This window comes from Dryas octopetala, chromosome 7 (genome assembly GCF_963921425.1).
Source record: "Dryas octopetala chromosome 7, drDryOcto1.1, whole genome shotgun sequence".
Classification (NCBI taxonomy): Eukaryota; Viridiplantae; Streptophyta; class Magnoliopsida; order Rosales; family Rosaceae; genus Dryas; species Dryas octopetala.
The window spans coordinates 19,124,536-19,141,594 of NC_141372.1; the positions used below are offsets into that span (position 1 = coordinate 19,124,536).

A 17,059-nucleotide genomic window follows, 5' to 3' on the forward strand; every position below is an offset into this window, starting at 1 on the left:
GTTGTTAAATTTCCTGTCCCTTGGAAACGATTCATATCGAACAGTTTTTTCATGATTTGAGAACGATTTTATCAACATTCAGAGTCAAAAATCATATTACATAATTTAGGCAACATTTGGGTCAAACCTTTTAATAAATTTCAATTGATAAAATTTTTTTGAAAATGAATAATTTAATTTCCGTTAAATTCATTTTAGTGAAAACAAACTGGGTTATTGAAAATAAATTTGAATTTCCCATCGTCTCAACCTTAGAAAATTTGATTTTCCAAATCGTTAGAGAAAAATTTCAACGTTTTTAAATAATTCTTGAAAATCAATTAAACTTCGATAACAAAGAATAAATTCTATAAATTCCCAAGGTAATTGAGAAAAAAAAATTGAGATCGCAGATTACAACTTTTTATAGAGCCTCTTAAATCCAAAATTAAATAAAAATTCAAATTCTTAGTAAAATTTGGGTCAGGGTGTTGCATAAGGGGTTATTCTATATATGGTGGTGTTTCCTCCTCAACCTTGATGAGGGAATTAGAAATCCACCATTTTGAGTATCATGCATCCCCATAAAAATACAATACAAGAGAGAGAGAGAGAGAGAGAGAAGAAGGCGTTGGCTCGACTTGAGGAGCGACTCGTCTTGGCAATTGAGTAGGTGACACATGTCATGCGAAATGGTTAAGAAATGCAAAAAGGAAGCTAAGATGAAGCTTCCTTCTGCGTGACCGTTTGGCTCCCCAGGAACAGCTTGTGACTCTTCGGCTTCCTGGGCTGGGTTTGTGACTTTCCAAGGCTTGGCCACTGATTGGATTGGGTTTCTTCAACTAGACCGGCGCAAATCTTCTTCTTTTCTTCTTTTTATTTTGGGCTTCATCCTTTTTCTTTTGAGTTGCAACCATTTTGGCCCTTTTCTCAACTTAATTCCTACAAAATAAAATAAGTATAACTAACTAAAAATCACATAAAATTATTCTAAACTAGACACAAAAATAAATAAAACCAAGTAAAGTTGTTTGCCTCTAGTTTCCTTCGGCCACGTGTCACTTAGGCCATGAATTAGGGAAATTATGTCTTTATGTATGCGTTAGGCGTGCTAGTACGCAACCATAGGCTAAGCGTACGATATGATTATCTGCGCTGAAACTGACTTTTGGTCAAGTGACCGTGGACCAATGAAGGAACACCTCTCGGTTGCAAAGGTTCTGATGCCTTGGCTACAAGGACTTAGAGTAGTGTGGTCGGGGTTGGTGTGACGGTGATACGGTGAGTGAAAGGAAATGCTCGAGCGGTGGGTGTGTGAAATCAAAATCAAGTAAATTTAATAACAATGAACTGTAAAAACAAAATCAAAACATAGGCAATCTTTGAAATTAATCGAAATAATACGAGTATGAACTGTAAAACGTATAATCTAACACTAATCTAAACTAAGAAAGAAATAAACAAAGCAGTACCTAATTTATAAGCATAAAGTACAGAAAACAAGAAATTAAACCTAAACTAACGATATGCAAACTAAAGGAACATGCTTATATTAATTCCAATAAAAACCAAAGAAGACAAAGGTTTTGATCCTAAATTCTTGAGAAAAACCATAAGATTTTATTAAAAATCTCCTGAAAATTGAAAAGACATAAAGGAAACATAGTAAAAACTTATGGGAATTCGAAAATTGGGATGCTTGATGCTCTCAATTTCTCTTGATTTTTCTGGGGGTCAAAAGTTGTTTCTTTGGGAGGTCCCAGGCCTTTATTTATAGTGATCAAACCCTAACGGGTGCCTTGATTCCCAAGAGTCATGATCTTGCAAGAAGTTGGAACTGGTAAGAATCTTTGAGGTGTTATGACTATTGATCTTCTGGGATCTTTCGATTCCTTGTGCTAGTGAGATTTGTTCTCTAGGCCTGATTCACTTCGATCCTCATAGTTCCGGGCTTGGTTATTTGTTTCTAGGCTTAACCCAAACCTTCTCAGCCCACTTAGATGGTCTTTTGGCTAATTGGGCCTTGCCCAACATGCGGCCCAATTTCCTTCTTCTTTTTCCAACCCAATCCTGTGATTTAAAAACAGTCTCAAACAAAAGTAAATAAAATCTACGAAATAGGATAAAAACTAATAATACTCGAAAATTAACTAAATATATAATATAGGTTATAAATTATTTAAAATAAAAAACACAAGGACTTAAAATATATGCTTTGGAGGTAAAATAAATATTAAAAATGGTGCTCAACAATTAAATTGTTATCACTTACCCTTCATTAAATTGTTTAGTTGTAACTTGTAAGAACTTGTAAAGCTAACGGTAAAATAATTTCAATTTTCCTATTTACATTGATCATTATTACTTTTTTTATTTATTTATCAGATTGATGACTATTATACTGTTTAAGAGCAAAAAAGAAAAAGGTAGGAAGTTTCTTTATTTAAAGATTGTAATAATTAGGATATATATATATAATTATTGGTGTATGGGCACAGTTGGAAGGGAGGTGGGGCATATCCAACTTGAAATTGGTCCACGACCAAACCCATATTCATGAATCATGTGTGCGACGTGGATGACAAAAGGTGCATGACATCAGCATGAAGTGTGATGATCATATAAATATATAGATAAAAAATAAGAAAATAAATAATTGTTTATAAAATTAGAAACCTAGCTAAATGATTCATATGTGGCACAGCCACTCCCCCTCATATTGGAGCTCAGCTACTTAGTGCTTACGGTACAAATTAAGAAATCTTTTTTTTTTTTTTTTTTTGGTAGCACAAACATGTCGACATTGGGGTGGGCATTAACTACAAATTGGTAGCTATCTTCAATTCATAGGATGAGGTAAGGTAGGGTTGCCCGCCGCCTTGGCACTTTTATCATCATCATCCTCATCATCACTCAAACCATCAACTCAGCCCTTTTTCTGATGAGATTGAAAACCACCTTCTTCTTCACGTCACTCATTATTTTATTTTTTCTCTCCCTCTCTCCAATTTTGTAACCTGGACAGCTAGCTATAAATATCATGTGCTGCTAAAACATAGTTTGCACGAATTATATATATATCCTTCAATTCCATCGCATGCAATGGGAGATAAGAAGCAAAATTTGAAGCACCAGCAGCTGCCTCCTGGTTTCCGATTTGAGCCGACAGACGAAGAGCTTGTAGTCCATTTCCTGCAGCGTAAGGCGACTCTCTTACCATTCCATCCTGACCTCATTCCCGATCTCCATCTCTATCCATATGATCCATGGGACCTAAATGGTACGTACATACGTTCCTTCATTGATTATAGGCTTATTTATATTTTTACTGCCTATAGTTTCACTTAATTTTTCTTTTATCACTTAAATGTTTATTTGTCCCATTAACACCTATAACTATTTCTAGCTATGTTCCACTTCCCTTTTTTTCGTCCATTCTTTTATTTAAACTGTCAAAAATACTAATATGACATGAATATTTTTGTCACCAATACGAACAGATAAACTAACAAAATGGACGAAAAAAGATACAGTAAGACAGGCAGAATAGTTATATATGGTTAAACTGAAACAAATAAATATATTTTAGTAGTAAAGTGAGAATCAACTGAAACTATGAATGGTAAAAATACAATTAAGCTTTAATTATATTATATGTTTTTTAGTAATTATTTGATTAATTATATATACGTAATAATTTATGCAATAGGTAAGGCTCTGGGTGAGGGTAAGCAGTGGTACTTCTACAGCAGGAGGACACAAAATCAAAATCGGGTTACTAGTAATGGGTATTGGAAGCCATTAGGCATTGAGGAACCTGTCTTTACAACAACTACCCACAACAAAGTTGGAATCAAAAGATATTACGTGTTTTACGTTGGAGAAGCTCCATCTGCTAATTCTTTTGATTCAGGCCTCAAAACCAATTGGATCATGCATGAGTATCGTCTATCAGCCTCTTCTCCATCTGCTTCTTCCTCTTCCTCTTCTGCCACTACTTCTCGATCACCATCATCATCATCATCCCAATTTTCTCAGGAATACTACAATGGATACGACGTCGTGTGTCGAGTGTACGAGCGTAATGAAGACGAAGACGATGATGATGGGACCACAGAGCTTTCATGCTTGGACCAAGTGTTCTTATCTTTGGATGATCTTGATGAAATAAGTAATTTCCAAATTAGATACTGATCCATCCATCCATCACTAATTAATTAATACACAAGGCTATGACATACTAGGAGAAACCGACCTACCTTATTAATTAGTGCTACCTTCATTGTTAATGTTAATTAATTAGCTAGTTTTACGCAATTGTATAATTTCATTACTGCAGTGCATGCGTGCAACTAGTACAATATCGTTCTAAATTATTGAATTCCATTACTAATGCTAACGTACTTCTTGATTGGCACGTGTCAACATACTTTTATTTATACTAGCTATTGGACTAAAAAAATCTCCATATTAAGCATAATAATTTTGCTGCCGACATACAGGTAGTGTTGACTTGGGAATTGAACTTCGGATCTTGTAGTTAGGATCTTCGCCTCTCGATGGATCTTGATTTGCTTCAAACATAAGGTGGAGTGCTAGCAAAAGATACTTCGACACTTAAGTCTGTTTGATATTCAAGTATGATTAAACTGTGTACCTTATCAAGTAATTAAACTTACCGTTATTCATATTTGAAGTATCTTGAGGCCCAAGTTCATACATTGGAGTCATGGATGGATTCATCGATCACCTTATCATGGGTTCATCCTCACTAATAATTAGGCCTTAACTTTGGGCCCCAAAATATTCCACCCACAATGCCCCCTTTTCCTTTCAATAAAAATGAAAGAAAAACTCTTGTTTCTTTTCTTATCCAGGAATTCTAATGAATTATATATTAATTATTTGAAAACAAAGTTAGGTGTTGATGTTAGAAAAAATAGTTGTGAAGTAAAGCAATTGTAAAGTAAAACAATTGAGTGTTTGATAAATTATGTTTTCAAAAGTGCTGTGAGTATAAGAAGCAGTATCAAAGTGTTTAGTAAATTTTCATGTAAAACTGTAAAAGTGTTGTGACTGTGTATAATTACTAAAATAGACAAAATGTTGAAAATGCTTTTGACTTATTTGTTAAGGAACAAAAAAATGTTTTTTATTTGCTTTTATAATTGGATCCGTTAGATTGTAGAGTCCGACAACTAAAATTGTCGGTCTAAAAGACAACTAGCCAAGTAAGTTGAGCTAAAGGTCAAAATTCAAATAAGGGCCAACCTAGTGCATTTGTAAAAAAAAAAATCAGTGCATCTGTAAAAAAAATTCAGTGCATCTGTAAAAATATAACAAGTTCATCTGCGAAGTCATGCATCTGCGCAAAAAATTCAGTCCATCTGTAAAAATACAACAAGTGCATCTGCAAAATCAATGCACTTGTTCAAATACAACAAGTGCATCTGAAAAATCAGTGCATCTGTAAAAATACAATAAGTGCATCTATAAAGAATCCTGAAACTATCTTTTACACCAACTTTTTAAATTAGGGTCCTTCACACACCAAATTTATTACTGGTTTGGTATTAGAAGATAATTTACTATTTATAATTTTGGTCTATAAATTAATATTAGCATTAATTTTGCTGAAAACAAAATCATTAAATAAGTATGCCTATTATTTTTTTAAGTATAAGTAGTATTATAATTTTAATAGTACTAATAAAAGTTGAGGGTATATTTAACTGGCCACTCAAAACTTTCATTAACAAGCTAGCCCACAACTTTCATTCACAACAGTTTTAAAAAGTAAGTGGAGAGCTGCTTTTCAAAATTGTGGTGAGTGATCTAGAAGAATAATGCTATACTTACCACATTCTTATACCACATTTTTATACCATCTGACGTGTCATTACTTTATTGGACAAAGTTTTTCTTTTCCTTTTTGGGTTTTTCTTTTTATTTTTAAATATCCAATGTATGAATGCCATGTAAGTTGCCACCACTACTACAAAATAGCAATCAGACAACGGATTTTCACCGTTGTCTAAGTTTATAATTTACCGTCGTCTAATCGAGTGTTGTCTATTCATACCCCCAATAGACAACGGATAAAATCCGTTGTCCTGGTGCACCTACACAACGGTTATAGATGTACCACCGTTGTATATACAACCTTTAAAATCAATGATTTGGAAGATACCGTTGTTGAGTGCCAATTTAAACATCGGTTTATATTTAAAAACCGATGTGTATATATATGTTAAACAACGGTTATGTTAAGTAAAGAATTGGTTTTACAACTATTTTAGGTAGAAACACGAGGTGAAATAGCCATTAAAACAACGGTTTATTGTTAATAACCGTTGTGTAGGCTATTGAAAATAGGTATACTGCCATGTCTATAGGTCTTTCATACTACGTTGTTTACATGAAACCGTTGTATGAATGCATTAAAAACATCAGGTTTTAACCATATAACCATTGTATATACTTATTTGGTACATCAGTTTTGAGTTAGAAACTGTTGTATGAAGGCATTTAGCACAATGGCTTTTTAAGGTTTGTATGGTATGCTTATGGATTAGACAATGGTTTCTGATATTGAACAATTATAAGTTAAGGGTATAGACCACGCTTTTGATCGAAAAACTGTTGTATAATGTGCCTGTTTACATCTGTTTTAAGAAGCTCCCAATTGTCTTTGACCACAATGCAATTATAAACAAAAATGCACAATCTGATGAGATAGACTGTTTTGGTACAACCATTGTTCCAAATTGATTCCCATCATAATTAACATTCCTAATAAATTATACATTTACAAAATACCATTCACAATAATAAAGAATTGGAATTTATAAAATACCAAATAATATAAGATATTTCAAGATAGTAATTGTATATATGCCTTAACCCAATTCCATTTACAAAACCAACCATGCCATACACAAAAACCCTCCATATATGCCTTTCCAAAATATCAAGCATCAATCTAATCTACCAAATTGCTGCCATATATCAAAAGTATTATCCAGCAAAGCTAGCCTATCAATCATTAATATCCCCAAGCTAATCTAACAAAGTAATCAATCATATATATACTCCAAGCTAGTCTAACTAAACACATGGCCTACAAAATCAAGTCAAAAAGGTGTCATATATGCAATAATCCAACATTAGTCTACATATACTACCCCACAAAGTTTGCCCATTTAGCCCCGGACTTCATTGATATCTAGCTTCTTGGGTATAAGTGTTGTCCTTCCTCCGCTCCCACTGAAACAAGGCAGAAATGGAGTACTAATTAAAAATAAAATTCAACCCAAAATGCAAACCTTCACAGCAGCAATATTCCTTGATGATAATTTAGCAGGTCGTTCTTTTGCTACTCTGACCACACCATCCAGGCTGCTTATAAACTTCTCGACATCATAAATCTCTTCGAAATTCATGAAATTTCAGTTAAATTAGTTGCCTGCCAAAACCTTTCAGTTAAATGGAACATATATAGAAGACCCAAAAATAAATGAGAAAGGCTCGACAGACATGATCAATAAACATTTTCCTAATGAGTAATTCCTCTAATCAAATCTGATTTTGTGTATTTGTGGAAGGAAACAACATATTAGAACAAATATTTATTGGGGGAAAACACCAGAGCTTTAAACAAATGTTTATGGAGGAAAAACCACCAGATTAGATCAAACTGTCTCGCCCATAAAAGTTCCAGTGTACGTACAGATGGGCCGTGCATGCCATGACAAGTACAGTCAACCATTTCAATGGATTCATTATGAACTTCTTTTTGGCCTGGATTCATCTGGGGTTATAAACTTGAAAGTTACAAATTAAAGGATAAGCTCACAGGAAAGAAATGGGTTTAATTTTAAAGAGATGCTATAAAGTAATGCGAAAATGTTCTATAGCACTCCATCAATTAACCAATGTACAACATAACAATGAGTCAGAAATAAAGATTTAATTATTACCTTAGATCATTCAGTTCCAGTGTAAGATCACTTATTTCCATGCCTGAAAGCCTAATGGCAGCCATAGTACTAGGGAGTTCTTGACGAGCTGTATCTGCCAGCTTCGAAAGAGATATTGCAGCTTTCCCAATTGCCTACACAAATACAAGGAAACGGCCACATTGGAACCAGAATTTGGACATGGTCTCCATACTAGAGATTTAAACCAAAGAAAAAGAGCACCCCTTGCTTTGTAAATTGTCTGGAAGAAACATCAGAGAAAAAATCACTAATGCTCTGTAAACTGTCTGGAAGAAAGAAAAAAAAAATTATCAAGAATTATAGACTGACAGTTCTAATTAATTTTCTTTTGGGGTACATGCCCAACTCAAGGCAACGTTACAAAAAGACCAAGACCATAAAATTCATGACAGAAGTTGTCGCACATTCCATGCCAGCACTCAAACTGTTCAAAATAACCGATTACAACTATCAAAGAACGGATGGGACAATCAATAGCAACAGTATCAAGACCCAATAACAAGTTGTAGAAAGATAGACATAAAAATAATAGAATATGATTCAGGGTTTAGGGTTTTAGAGAAAGGAAGTGCCATATCAAAGTCAGAACTCTCTAAAACTCAACTGATGATTTGCTAAGCACTTATTGATTACTTTCTCCTTTGAACTGAAATTAAACCAAAAAAAAACTTACACATAGCGTTGGGACAGCTGCAATTACAAGGCTAGTAAATGCCACAGAAGTCTGCACACAAAGAAACCAAAATTAACAAAATAAAAATTAGAAATAAAATCTTCATATTTATCATTTATGTCGAAAATTTCACAAATTGATCCCAATTTCTACAACAAAATTACAGAATTTCATTAGCAATCTACAGAATACCAAGGAATGGATTACTGAGAGGATAAGGAATTGGTTTAAAATATCAGTGGCTAATTGAAAAAAGTACAACAGAAAATCTTTATGAAAATATAAACAAGATATGCAACATCCATAGAGTAGCACTACACATTTCCTATCATATTTAACAACCATTTGATCCACCAATGGACAAAAGGATGAAATGACTGAATTTGTTGCAATTTAGGGAAAAAAAAAATTAGACTATATTCAGGAAGATTAAGTTCCAGTTTAGAGGACCCAGAAAAATAAAAGCCAAATAACTCCATCAACTAAATGGACTTTTAATTTAAATACCTGTGAAACATGGTATTCAGGGCCATTTGTTAATGAGAAAAGGACAAACCCCTCCGTCTGGTCAACATCATCTGCCAACCAGGTAACATGTAAGAATTTACAGAAAGGAATTAGGCAACACAGGACTGTGATAAACAATACATGAAACTATCAGTCACTTCAAAATGTAAAGCAATCTTACCCAAAGCTGGCTTAGACCAACATGGTTTTAACTCTTCGCCACCATTTTCCCAAGGCCCACCATTCTTCTTAGCAGAGGTAACAAGGCCCTCCTTTGAAATCTTGGCATTTTCTAAGGTATCTCTTCCTCCCCCTCCTGGAAATTTCTCCTACATAAAGCAAAAGAGAAGGAAGCCCTGTAAATAAATGCTCAAATTTATTCATTGTAAATAAACAATGTCAACTTCATCTAAATTTATACATGATCTAAATTTATTTAAATTTATACATGAGCTCCACTAGAACTCTATACAACTCTTTTAGAGTGATGACTGATGAATACCCCTAAAGAGAAATTATAACTATTGAATTCAAGAGGGAAAGGATAACAAAAGAGTCTTGAATTCAATAATTAACTCAACATAGAGTTCATCATAACTATATGACTTAGTTGACCAGAAATCTTTCTTCAACTCTTGGAGAACTAAAATTCTGAATCCATTTTGCCTCTCTAATTCCGACAAGCAAAGGATGGGGAATGACACAGTTAAACATTTCAGAAAGTGGCTAAATCTATAGTAACCCGGAAAGATGGGTATTGCTATGATTCAACTTCAATTACAACAAATCAATCAAAACCCATCAAGGAATACGAATCAAATGAAACAGAGACCGAGACAGAGAGATCGATATTACACATATTACACAATGACATTTATGTTGTTATTCTACAAAATGACAGAGAAAAATCATACAAATTAAATTAAGAACAGTTAATGAACAAAATTAATAATAATTAAGAACAAAAATTCCTATTAAAAATCCTAGTTCATGAGATTAAACCAAGCAAGAAAATTTTAAAAAGAGATGACATGAAAGGAATCAACCTCAAAAAACAAACGAATCTAACCTCAAATCCCTCCAAAGTAAACCCACAAAAAAATTACAAAAAAAAGAAAAAAAAAAAAGATAACAAAACACAAATTCAGCAACGTAGAGGAAATAATCAAGAACTTCATGTGAGAACCCTAGCACAGAGGAAAAACAAAAGAGTAAAGTGAGGGAAAAAGCACCTGAAAGCCCAGTGTGAGCTCAGCGAAGTCAATGGTCTAGATTAGGGTTAGGGTTTCAAGCTTTCCCAAATCTTTGTGTGATTTGGTTGGAGGATAGCATAAATCCAGTGATTTCAGAAGGCATAAACGACTGAGAGTCGACATGATAAGAAGATGTGTGCAGCCATGGCGACGGTGATGAGAAGACGAGTGCGTACATGGTGGTGAAAGGGCGACACAATGGTGGTGAGGGACGGTGATGGGTGATGGCCATAATCAGAAGAGAGAAAGAGAAAGAGTGAGCAAAGTGAGAGTGCGGGAGGTCTGGGTTTTGGGAAGAAGCAAGTCTAGGTTTGAGGGCACGAGGAGGAGGAGGTCTGTGTTCTGTCTGAGGGGTTAAAGGCGCGATGGTTTTTTTCATTAACGCGGGCGTGTATTTTGTCAAATACAAAGACCCGCAAATTTTTTTATTTTTCTGTAACTTGTCCAACACAACGGTTTTACTTAAAACTATTGTGTTTAATAATTTAAGAAAATTCATCCGACCAAATAGCATTGGATATGATACCTTCATATAACAGTTTATTAAAATCCGTTGTGTGTTAAATTAAGATAACGGACAAAATAAGAACCGTTGTCTATTGACTGTTGTCTATTTATACAATTGTAGTAGTGCACATAAGGTGGTATGAAATTATGGTATAAAAATGTGGTATATGTAGCACTACTGGATCTAGAATTGTGAGACACTACAGTTTTTACTTTTATTATCAAACACCAAAACTGTTGTGAGTGACCTAGAATTGTCATTTACAAAAATTTTGGTTTTCCAACTACAATCTCAAACGGACCTAAATAACCAAACCTTGGTATTCTCAAATTGCACCAAAAAACACCCCACAAAGCTTTCTTCAGCGTGACTGCCCCCACCTCTCACATTGACCTGGCTGCTACTCCGAGGTTCAGTCGCTCACTTATGTCGCACACTCGTCACACCCCCACATTGCATATCAACGAGCTTTCTTTTCCTGCACCAACAACTTTCTCTCGTGCTCTCAACCCTCGTCTACTCACACGACTTTCATCTTCGATCACCCAGCCACGTGACGCTACTTTGTTGCTCTTTCTTTGCCTCACTTATGATCGTTCCATCAGGTTAGTTCATTCCCTTAATGCTTCTATTGTCTGTTTCGATGGTTGGCATCTTCTTCTTCTTCTTCTTCTTTTTTCTTTTTTTTAATAATTAATTTTATAGTTTTATATAATTATTTTTAAGAGATAATTACACGTTTGGTCCACTTATTATTTCATAATTCTCGTGTTGGTTCACAAATTTTTTTTTAAGTGCCAAATGAGTCCACGAATTAACTGACGTTTACCACCTTAGTCCATTCCGTCAAATATATACCACAACCAAACGTTAAGTTTTGTCACATGGGTCACACCTGGAGGGGCAAATCGGTGTTTTCATGTCCCCTCCTCACCCTTCTGTCCTTCCATGTGCTCCTCGCGTGACCAAAATTGACATCCGTTTGAGATATTTTGACGGAATGAACTAAAGTGGTAAACTTCAGATAATTCGTGGATTCATTTGTCACTTAAAATTTTTTTTGGACCAACACGGGAATTATGAAATAATAAGTGGATCAAACGTGTAATTATCTCTTATTTTTAATGGTGAGTGGAGTGACCATTTTACCCCTAAAACTAGCGGATATTTGACTTAAATTGACGGAATAGGCTCATTTGACGCTTAAGTGAAGTAGTGGTCCTAACGGATAAATTTTTGAAGGGGGAAGTCCTAATCTGACTCTGACACATAAGTTGGATTAAATCTCATGAAAGCTTCCAATATAATCGTATATGCAATAAATCCTTAAAATCATTTCCAAAACCAAAGTCCAATTCACAAATCATATCAATTCTCAATCAAAACTATAGATAACAACATGAGTTAAATCGTGAAATTAATAAAAACATTTCCAAAACAAAAGTCCAACTCACTGTACATGCTACCCAGGCAACGCTCGATGCTTCTCGGGATCGCCTCAAACCTCGTGATAGGTGATGTTACCTATATAATAAACCCATTAAGTTAGGCTCGCCCCAAATACTCAAAAACTGAGTGTGTGACCTACAACGACCCGAACCAAATGTCACTAGAAATTTGGATTTTTATTTGTTGTGGACTGAAGAAGCACAAAGGAAAGTTGAGTTGTGGGACCCATCAAAAATTTAATTTGTTAATTAATTTGGAGCAAAATAAATGTTTGAAGATTCATGAAAATTTATTTGAGGTTGTAAGAATTTTTGGTGAAATAATTTGAGTAATTAAGAATTTATAGAGAATTATTTGGAAACTTTTAAATTAAATTGGATAAGTTTTGAGGACTTAAAGTTTGAAGTTTAGGAGATAGAAAATCAGTACTAGTTGAGTGGAGTCCATTGTAATAACCTATATTTAACACAAAGTAAATTATGTTTATTATTTTAATTACTTGTTTTATATTAATTATACTTATATTTACTATTAGAGTGTGATTCACACCGGTACCTTAATTAGATTAATTCTTAATCCCGGATTGGGGCGTGACAAAATGGTATCATAGCCTAGGTATTAGATAACCTTGGGTAGAACCTGTGGAGACGTGCTAAGTGTAAGGATATATAACTTTGGGTAGAGCCAGTGGAGATGAGTTATGTGCATGAAACAAGTTTGAATTATTGAGCTAGCTCGAGTGACTTTGGATTTGGGATTCTTGTTTCCACTGATTGAATTTGCATTTGGGAGAAATTAGAACTTATTAAGTACTATGGGAAGTATAAGTGAATTTGCATTTGGGAGAAATTAGAACTTATTAAGTACTATGGGAAGTATAAGTTGAAGTACGCCAAAAGTACACTGAGCTATTCTTTAACTTTTGGGTAAGTGCCAAATTTCGAGGACAAAATTTTTTTAAGGGGGTTAGATTTAACACAAAATAAATTATGTTTATTATTTTAATTATTTGTTTTGTATTTAATTATACTTATATCTACTATTATAATTTATATATTTGTATTTTACATTTTAATTAGAGTGTGATTTACACCTTAATTCGAGATGAATTCTTAACCCGGATTCCATGGTTAGTGAATTATTTAAGATTATGGACGCTTATGCCCTTAATAGAAAAGTTTGGGTTTACAAAGGGATTTAAATGAAAGGTATCTTTAAATATTCTAATTTTAGCATGGTTGGATAGAGATAGTGCTCACAAGCAAGCACGTAGGAAAAAACGGATTGCGATTCAGAGTTACGTAGACAAACTTATGAGCATTTGAAGTTTAGGGGTAAAATAGAAATTAATTTTGCAAGTAAGATATTTTTTAAAATCCAGCCCATCTTTCTCTCTCCCCAACCAGTTATCTCTCTCTCTCTCTCCTTGACCGAACTTTGACTGGCCATAACTCTCTCATCTGACCTACGATACAAGCGATCTTTGTGTCGTTGGAAAGCTATCGACAACGCCTTTCCACTTATGAACTACCCACAAAGGTGATCTCCTGGCCTACGATACAAGCTATCACAAACCGTCAAAGTCACAGCACCACTGGCGGCGATCTCCTGTTTTCGGTGACGTCGCAACCTTTGACCACCATGGTACTCTTCCTCTCGATGGCGCCAACCTCTTTGTCACATATTGGACTGTTCAAACAATCACTATGTGCAATGGATCAAGGCCAAGAAGCTGGTTTGGTGACCGAAACTTCCTTCATCGATTCCGGTTAACTCCAGCCAGCTCAGGTCTTGATTTTTTTTGTGGTTGTGATCCTCTCCTCTCAAGCTTCAAAACCCATATACAGATGAAAGTTTATGTGCAAGTTCGGTCAACCTGAGTAAATGGGCCATTCTATTGTTTTCGGCAATTTCTAACCACTTCCGGCTATTTTTTGGAGTCAGGCTTAAGTATAAAGCTGTTTATCTTGTCGTAAGCTTCACGTGGATATACATTTTGTAGGTAGTTGACTAGTTTGGAAAATGGTCATTATTCACCAACGGCGAACACTGCGGGATCACCGCACGTGGCGGCTGCTGTGGCGGCTACCGGGGTGTTTTTGCACGGTTTTCGACCCCTCTCACTTCCTAGGACCACTTTAGACCATTAATAAGTTGTTTGTTCAATTTCGTTAGATTGAAGGTTCTCAAAGAAGTTGAAACGTAAATCGGGCCACAATCGAACACCTTTCCTGATACCGAAGCGACTTCCGATCAAGTATACCCCACCTCACTTTTATTTTAGATTAATTTGTGGATTAGAATGTATAGGTGAATTTGGAATCGGGTTTGGGAAGAAACCAAGGTTTTTATCGATTTTAAATAATTAATTAGATAACAGAGTTGCAACGTACATGCATGAGTGTGTTTAGCGTGTCGGATCCTGTATTTAGACTAAATGGAACGTTTAGAAACTTTTGGACGTAACACATGTCAAGGGTTTATGTTTAGATTTCATTTTACACCGTCGTTATCATCTAGAACACCTTTCCAGCTAATACCGAAGCGACTTCTGATCAAGGTATACCCCACCTCATTTTTATTTTAGATTAATTTGTGGATTAGAATGTATAGGTGAAGTTGGAATCGGGATTGGGAAGAACTACGGTTTTTATCGGTTGTAAATAATTAATCAAATAACTGAGTTGTAATGCACATGCATGAGTATGTTTCGTGTGTCGGATCCCGTATTTAGATGAAATGGAACATTTAGAAACTTTTGGATGTAACGCATGTCGAGAGTTTATGTTTAAATTTCATTTTGCACAACCATTATCGAAATTATAGATAATCATGCCCTATGTGGATAATGGACGCCTCAATGTGAGTGTTAAGGGTATTTTGAGAATCTAAGAGTTTGCTGGGTGAGACGATTAGCTAGGTAACATATATACTTTTTGAGTATTTGGGGCAAATTTAACTTAAAGACTTTGTTGTATAGGCGAAGTCGTGTATCGCAAGAGTTGGGGCGATCCCGAAATGGACTGAATATAGCTCAGTTAAATTTGTGAGTTGGACTTTTGTTTTCGAAATAAATTTATGATTTTAAGAATCTTTGCATATTTGGTTTTTAGAAGCTCTTTCTTGAGATTTAATGGTTATGTAAAGCTTTGGGTTCTTGATGCATAATTATTTTAAATCAAGTGTTTAACATTTTATTGAATTATGATTTGCATTGTATTTGATTAATAAGTTAGTCATGACTTTATAATCTTGGAGTGTGATTTTTAGAAATTATTTCATTGGAATTGAGTATTCCAAGTATTAATAAATCCAATGTGTTGAGGCGATTTCATGGTTTTAGGAAGAGTCATGCACTTAATTGAATGAGGATTTATATGTGCGTTTGTGGAACTTTAAATGATAATTTTAACCTATGACATATTTTTGAATCCTATTAATCTATGCTTGGATTTGCTGATCAGTTTCAGCTTGAGCATATTTAATTTAATGACTTTACATTTTAGCATAGCCTATTCATATATATAATTCTATTAATTTTTAGCCGTTGATCTTTCAAGTAAACATATTAAGGTTATTCATATTTGGCTACTGTCCAGTTTTTGCTTTCTCCATGAGAATATTGAAATTCAAAACTTATATTTTCAATTATCTGATTTATTATTAGTCAGATAGATATCTTGATTTATCTAAATTATATTGTATAGCATGTTTTTGAAGTTTAATAAATATTTCATGTTCTCATGCATTTCTCATATCTAGAACATATTAGCAGTTTTGAGAGACTTCAAATATATTGAAATGTGAAATAAGTTTTAAAATTGTGGGATTTCAAAGAAAATAAGCTAAAAAAAAATGTTTTAGAAATGAAAAGAGTTTCAAGGAAATCCTTTAAAGTTTATTTTCGTCTACTCACTGAGATAATTCTTAAGTTTGTTTTTTTAAATTTTAACATAGCAGTGAATTGTAAGTAAATTGAAACTTTAGGTACTAATTGAAAAAAATGAAATTATAGGGTGCAAATTATAAAATCCCCCAACCTAAGGGGTGTAAGTTGTATTTTGCTCAATTTAGAGATACTTTAGGTATTTTTTATATAATCCTTGTTTGGCATCTAGGAAAAACAAAAACATTTTGTTCGGCCCGGGCCATCGCTAGCTAGTGACAATTCCTGACTCCACCCTTCGTGTGTTGCATTAAATTTTGGTGCACTTTGAGTTTGGGATTTGAGTGTTGCTCTTGGCATGAGGCTTTATTTGTTGAGATTCTCACGTGTATAATTAATAATTGGGAGGAGGATAAACGTGAGAGAGTGATGTGGAGCCCAGTGAGCACTGTAATGTAAGTTGTAGCTAAGGCTAAGGAAAGGGGTATTGAGCATTCATCAACCTATTCTTTTAGCTTTTTCTGCTTTCATGACATTTGGTAGTTGTATTTTGCACAATGCGATCGAATTGGAACAATTTGTTTGTTTTTTTCTTTTTGGGTGGCTGCTTAAGGGAGCATAGTGTCATACATGATGCAAGCATTCCCATGCTTTACAGTTATTGCACGTACTGCTATTTAAATTTAGTTGTGGACCTTATATTCTGTTTCAATTGTGGGAATGTTATTGTGCTTCCATCAGATCACATATTCACATGTATAGGCATTTAAATCTTATAATTTCAATTAAATCATAAGATTTATT

The 17,059-nt window shown here is 34.3% G+C and overlaps 1 protein-coding gene across 1 annotated transcript; it reads left to right on the forward strand.

Annotated features, from left to right (window-relative positions):
- Window positions 1-3,013: 3,013 nt before the first annotated feature.
- XND1 (xylem NAC domain 1) lies at window positions 3,014-4,205 on the forward strand. Its single transcript, XM_086251892.1, has 2 exons — window positions 3,014-3,259; window positions 3,689-4,205. The coding sequence occupies exons 1-2, from the start codon at window positions 3,082-3,084 to the stop codon at window positions 4,171-4,173; spliced, it is 663 nt and encodes a 220-aa protein (XP_086108018.1). The 5' UTR covers window positions 3,014-3,081; the 3' UTR covers window positions 4,174-4,205.
- Window positions 4,206-17,059: the final 12,854 nt, after the last annotated feature.

Excerpts from the sequence above, each read along its gene's own strand:
- XND1 (XM_086251892.1), top strand. The coding sequence starts at position 3,082 with ATGGGAGATAAGAAGCAAAATTTGAAGCACCAGCAGCTGCCTCCTGGT. Across the intron at positions 3,260-3,688 it reads TGATCCATGGGACCTAAATG|GTAAGGCTCTGGGTGAGGGT; the intron begins GTACGTACATAC and ends TTTATGCAATAG.